At 41.5% G+C, this 2,652-nt stretch overlaps 1 protein-coding gene across 1 annotated transcript in view; it reads right to left on the bottom strand.

The window, feature by feature from the left end:
* Positions 1-2,652, bottom strand: part of LOC107713055 (alpha-ketoglutarate-dependent dioxygenase FTO-like) — a 9,493-nt gene that overhangs the window by 5,708 nt on the left and 1,133 nt on the right. The window contains exon 2 of the mRNA XM_016518473.1: positions 290-367. Coding sequence (XP_016373959.1) covers positions 290-367 — 78 coding nt within the window. The remainder of the gene's footprint in view (positions 1-289; positions 368-2,652) is intronic.

Below are 2,652 nucleotides of genomic sequence, written 5' to 3'. Positions count from 1 at the left end.
TTTCTTATTATGTTGAAAACAGTTGTGCTGCCTAATATTTTTGTGGAAACCAAAACACTTTTTTTTTTCAGGATTCTTTGATGAATATAAAGTTCAAAGGAACAGTTTATTTGAAATAGAAACCTTTTGTAACATTATAAATGTCTTTACTGTCACTTTTAGTCAATTTAATAGATCCGTGCTAAATATATATATAACCTTTTGAACCTTGAACCTAACCTTTTGAACAGTAGAGTACATATAGATAAAAAATTATGAAGCATTGTGGAGATTTGTATGAATTTCTAACCAGTTCCTGAAATCCTGGGTCTGCAGGAGAAAGGTAGGGAATCCTCTGCTCACCCAGTTCCTGTATAAGCCTCCGCCTCTGTAAAGAAAACAAAAACCACAAATAAACGTAGAATTTGATTTTTTTTTTTTTTGTCTTTAAAAGCACTGCATATTCAGTGTTTTCTCAGGACATCATCAGCATTTTCACGAAGAAGCATATTAGAAAGTCCACACTGGCCTTTATTATATTTCTATTCATACATCTACAAAAGTAAAAAGCTCCAAAAGAGGAAAATTTCACACACTTTCATAAGTATCTCTTCCCAGTCAGAGCACATTTCCCAGAACCCTCTGCTGCCATCCCATAGTGCTCTAGTTCATGGGCATCTCAGGTTTTTACGGCTCTAGAAGGCAGCAGAGGGTCTTCTCAAAGCCACATAAACTACGGCCTTCTATGCGTCGCTCATCTGTTAAAACTCAACCTGCTCTGCCCATCAAAGAGCGTTTCATTGGGCTGCATTCCATTCCGACCTGTAAATCCAACAGCAACCGGCGTAAAACTCCGATACCCAAATAAATTTCACAAGTGCACCCACTCCTGTCCCTCTCCGACACACGTCCTCTGTTTCTTCACCGCAGGTGCAAGTGAGACTGCCTTCTCTCACCCCGCTCAGGTGGGACGGTGGGGGGTGTTACATCAGTGACCCCGATCCGGCCTCTGCACCCAATTCCCCCATCAAGCAGCGCGGCAGAATGGCCACGCTGTTCCCTTAAGAACGCAGACGCACAGCGGAGACGTTAACGGAGAAAGAGGGCCATATATATGCCCTATATTCCCTGACATTTACGGAGACCGAGTATCACATTTCAGCTATGTTAATAATGGCAGTGTTTTCACATGGGAAGGGCTTTTTGTGAGTGCGCCGAGCGGCTAGAATTCGCCCAAATGGGTCTTGACTTTTAGAGTAAAATAAAATGTCCTGTTAATAACATTAAAGTAAAGGCATTAAAAAGGTTACGTCCTGATTTGAGAAAGGACATGAGTGCACGTGCGAGAGTGTGTGGATGTGTTAGTGAGTGGAAATATGGCTGTATAACCATTAAAGTTACTGCAAGGTTTTGCAATAACAGTACAAGGAGACTCTTGAGAAAAAGATGCTCTGGAGGGTTCGGTTCAGGCCCGGTCTGGACTTGATTCTTCTGGTTATTTCCGTTAAACCAAAACAATAAAAAGGACAGGCAGACTGTCAAACAGAAATCTAAAAAACAAAATAACATGCACTATTCATGGACAATCTTGACTTAAAGGCCTGAGAGAGACGAAAAGAAGGGAGGAATAAGGCAGAGGAAAAGGGCGAGAATGAGGCAAAGTGGATGCGTAGAAGGAAGAGACAGAGATAAACTGACAACTTGACACACACTCATTGTTGGTGTCAAAATTTATCTCATGACAGAAGCAGCGATGGGTATTTTAAAAAAGGCCAGTGGATTTGTGTTTGTGTGTATTTTTTTTCCCGCCGGTGGCAATGCTTGGCTGCTCTGATGTGCAAACACAATTCCATGCACACACACACACACACACACAGAAATGGTCTGGACAGCGCAGTTTCTGGGCTAGTCTTGAGGAGCAGTGGCCTGTCACGCAGATGTCAAATACATCAAGCTGCTCACAAATTCCAAAGAAAAAAAGAGACAGACCTATTCTACTCCACAGATGAGCCTAAGCGAGTGCTCTTTTCTCTCTCACACAACATACACATTTTCTCTCTCTAACCCTAACCACAAAAATAAATAAAGAAAAAAGGGGTTTCTTTCAAAGACACAAACAAACGCTCAAACCAAACTAACAGGTCTCCTCTTAGATAAGAGATGCCAGTCAGTCAAAGATAAACACAATACGTATTTTTGACTTTTAGTTCTAAGCACTGGAAGTTGTACAAACATGATATGTGTTTTTGCATTATTGTGGCTGAAATAAACCTCAAGAGGCAACACAGTTACCTTTAAAGGAACACTCCACTATTTTTGAAAATAGGCTCATTTTCCAACTCCCCTAGAGTTAAACAGTTGAGTTTTACCGTTTTCGAATCCATTCAGCCGATCTCCGGGTCTGGTGGTAGCACTTTTAGCTGCAGCTTAGCATAGATCATTGAATCTGATAAGACCGTTAGCATCTCGCTCAAAAATGACCAAAGAGTTTCGATATTTTTCCTATTAAAACTTGACTCTTCTGTAGTTACATCGTGTACCTACATAGTCCCCAGAACGCTCCCTGTGCAAGCAGGTGGTTACGTTGGTTATGTTGACGGAAGTTAGCCTTTTCAGGCGCTGCGTAATATCATTGTGCCTGCTGCACCCATGGTACAGCAGCAAAGTTTCTTG

The sequence above is a fragment of the Sinocyclocheilus rhinocerous genome, unplaced genomic scaffold (assembly GCF_001515625.1).
Source record: "Sinocyclocheilus rhinocerous isolate Xijiao unplaced genomic scaffold, SAMN03320098_v1.1 scaffold1800, whole genome shotgun sequence".
Taxonomy (NCBI): Eukaryota; Metazoa; Chordata; class Actinopteri; order Cypriniformes; family Cyprinidae; genus Sinocyclocheilus; species Sinocyclocheilus rhinocerous.
Note: the sequence above shows the minus strand (reverse complement) of the source record. Positions and strands in the feature narration are given on the sequence as shown.